The sequence below is a fragment of the Ochotona princeps genome, unplaced genomic scaffold (genome assembly GCF_030435755.1).
Source record: "Ochotona princeps isolate mOchPri1 unplaced genomic scaffold, mOchPri1.hap1 HAP1_SCAFFOLD_2119, whole genome shotgun sequence".
Lineage (NCBI taxonomy): Eukaryota > Metazoa > Chordata > Mammalia > Lagomorpha > Ochotonidae > Ochotona > Ochotona princeps.
Window position 1 is genome coordinate 50,001 of NW_026700645.1, and position 2,831 is coordinate 52,831.

The window sequence follows — 2,831 nt, forward strand, 5'->3', positions numbered from 1 at the left end:
CCCACACACACACACAAACACAAACACACTGACAGCCCACACACACACACACGCACACGCAAACACACTGACAGCCCACACACACAAACACACCGACAGCCCACACACACACAAACACACCGACAGCCCACACACACAAACACACTGACAGCCCACACACACACACACGCAAACACACTGACAGCCCGCCCCCCCCCCCCCCCCCCCACACACACACACAAACACACTGACAGCCCACACACACACACACACACGCAAACACACTGACAGCCCACACACACACACACACACACGCAAACACACTGACAGCCCACACACACACACACACACACACGCAAACACACTGACAGCCCACACACACAAACACACTGACAGCCCACACACACACACACGCAAACACACTGACAGCCCACACACACAAACACACCGACAGCCCACACACACAAACACACCGACAGCCCACACACACAAACACACCGACAGCCCACACACACAAACACACTGACAGCTCACACACACAAACACACTGACAGCCCACACACACACACACACGCAAACACACTGACAGCCCACACACACAAACACACTGACAGTCCACACACACACACACACACACACACACACACGCAAACACACTGACAGCCCACACACACACACACACGCAAACACACTGACAGCCTACACACACACACACGCAAACACACTGACAGCCCACACACACAAATACACTGACAGCCCACACACACAAACACACTGACAGCCCACACACACACACAGACACACACTCTGATAGCACACACAGACACACACACACACTCTGATAGCACACACACACACACTATGATAGCTAGCACTCACACAAACACACAGACAGGTACACATATAGCCACATGTATGTGTGTCGCTTCAGCTTTTCATTGCACTTCCTTGGACGAAGTTGGTATGTCTTTGTGTAGGCACATGCATTTACTGACAACATCTGGACATGCCTAGGTAGACACAGGTGTTGTATGTGAATATGTGTGCGTGTATATGTCGACATGTATACGTGTATGTGGATCTATGTTTGTGTGTATGTCTATGTGTGTATGTGTACGTATATGTGTATAAGTATATACGTGTATGTGTATATGTGTCTAAGTGTGTATATGTAGGTGGGGAGGATTTACGTGGAAATGCTGTGCTGCTATCATGCGTGTCCTTATATACATTCGTGTACACACGTAATGAGGCAGCATCTTACACAGCATATGCAGGACGTTTTCCTGCCTGCGTTCTCCGTCTGCGGAGCTCTTCGTTTACTTTTCTTCCTGTGTTGTCCAGTTACATATGACGACTATGTCGGAGAGAGAGAAGCCGTGGAAGTCTCTTGTAAAAAAAGAGGAAGGGCGCAACAACAAAACTGCGGGGTATGAGCAGGGCAAGTATTGTGTACAGTACCTGTGGCGGTCTCACGTGTACGTACGGGAGACCCTGTGCTGCGTGCTGGGGAGCCACGCTGGTCGGAGATTTGTGCATGCGGCAGTATGGGGTGTACGTACAGGATTGCACTGGCGGCGGGCAGGGGCATCGGGTGTACGTACAGCGACCTCCGTGACGGCCTGTGATTCGTCTTGTTGGAGGTCCCTCTGCCACTGAGAGGGACGCGTGCGTCACTATGATGTATTTCTAGGGACCTTCTTTGCTGCCGTGGGGCATGTGCAGATCTGCCTTCCTTTCTCGACCCACGTCGACGTCCGAGAAGCGCTGCTGTGTGCGTATTGAATTCGTCCCTCAGTAGAGGAAAACATCACTAATTTTTTAGCGCTTTACACTTAAAACTGCACTCAAACAACCTATAGTTACATTCGAAATCGTAGGTACACATATGTATACATACATAGTTGAAGCATAATAATAGCAAGTACCTCGGGTACCATAATTTACTACTCATAAAGGCTAATGGGCATGTATATATGTATATACATTATATATATTATATATATCGTTGAAGCTTGAATATAGCAAATATCTCCGGCACTATAGTTTTTTCTGCTCTGAAAGGCTATTGTGTATTATATCATCATCACAGGAAGGCTTGGTCGTATTGCACTTACATTGTAGGAGGAACGGTGCAAATATATACGCGGTACCCCCAGCATTCTCTGTAAGGGCAAGGAGGTCTCCGAGTCGAGGGAAATGACGTGTGGTGCTGGTAATGCTGTTGCTGTTGTGTGCTCTGCTGCTCCACACGCAGCAGAAGGTCGTCCCTATGCACATGACACAACCACCGTATGTAAACGTGTGTGCAGCACGCAGCGATTTTGTTCCAATCCCCACTCAACAAAGCAAAAAGCGCAGCAGCAATTCGAATCAGAGGAAAAGAGCCGCATACGATTCACACTCATGTGGTGGGTGACATGTAGACACTTTGATAGTTTGCGTTAAATGCTCTTGCACTCGCCACACATCGAAGCAGCAGCAACACCCACAATTGAAAAAAAAAACCGACCTCGTACAACTCACAAGAGCCCAGTGTTGTTGTTGTTGTTGCTGTCACTATGCAGACCATCTGATAGTGTGAGCTACGTTTTCATTTGATTTCCACACATCGAAGCAGCAGTATTATCTACAGCACAATACGTGAACGAGGGCAGCACACAACACACAAGAGCGCATCTTCGCTGTTGGTATGTAGGCACGTCAATAGTGTTCGGCTCCTGCAGCTGGTGGGCGTATATTAAAAAGCGCAGCCAGCGGTACATCAGCCCCACCGCTGGCGTAGTGACTGCCTTCCAGTGGCGTTTCCCGAGTACGTGAAGGTGAGAAAATCTGCTTGTAGCAGTTACATG

At 48.9% G+C, this 2,831-nt stretch overlaps 1 protein-coding gene across 1 annotated transcript in view; it reads left to right on the plus strand.

The window, feature by feature from the left end:
* LOC131479334 (RNA cytidine acetyltransferase-like) overlaps positions 1 to 2,791 on the plus strand; it is a gene marked incomplete at its 3' end in the record, with an annotated part of 26,955 nt that extends 24,164 nt beyond the window's left edge. The window contains 2 exon segments of the mRNA XM_058659856.1: positions 1,324 to 1,457; positions 2,706 to 2,791. Of these exon segments, the coding sequence (XP_058515839.1) occupies positions 1,324 to 1,457; positions 2,706 to 2,791 (220 nt within the window).
* Positions 2,792 to 2,831: the final 40 nt, after the last annotated feature.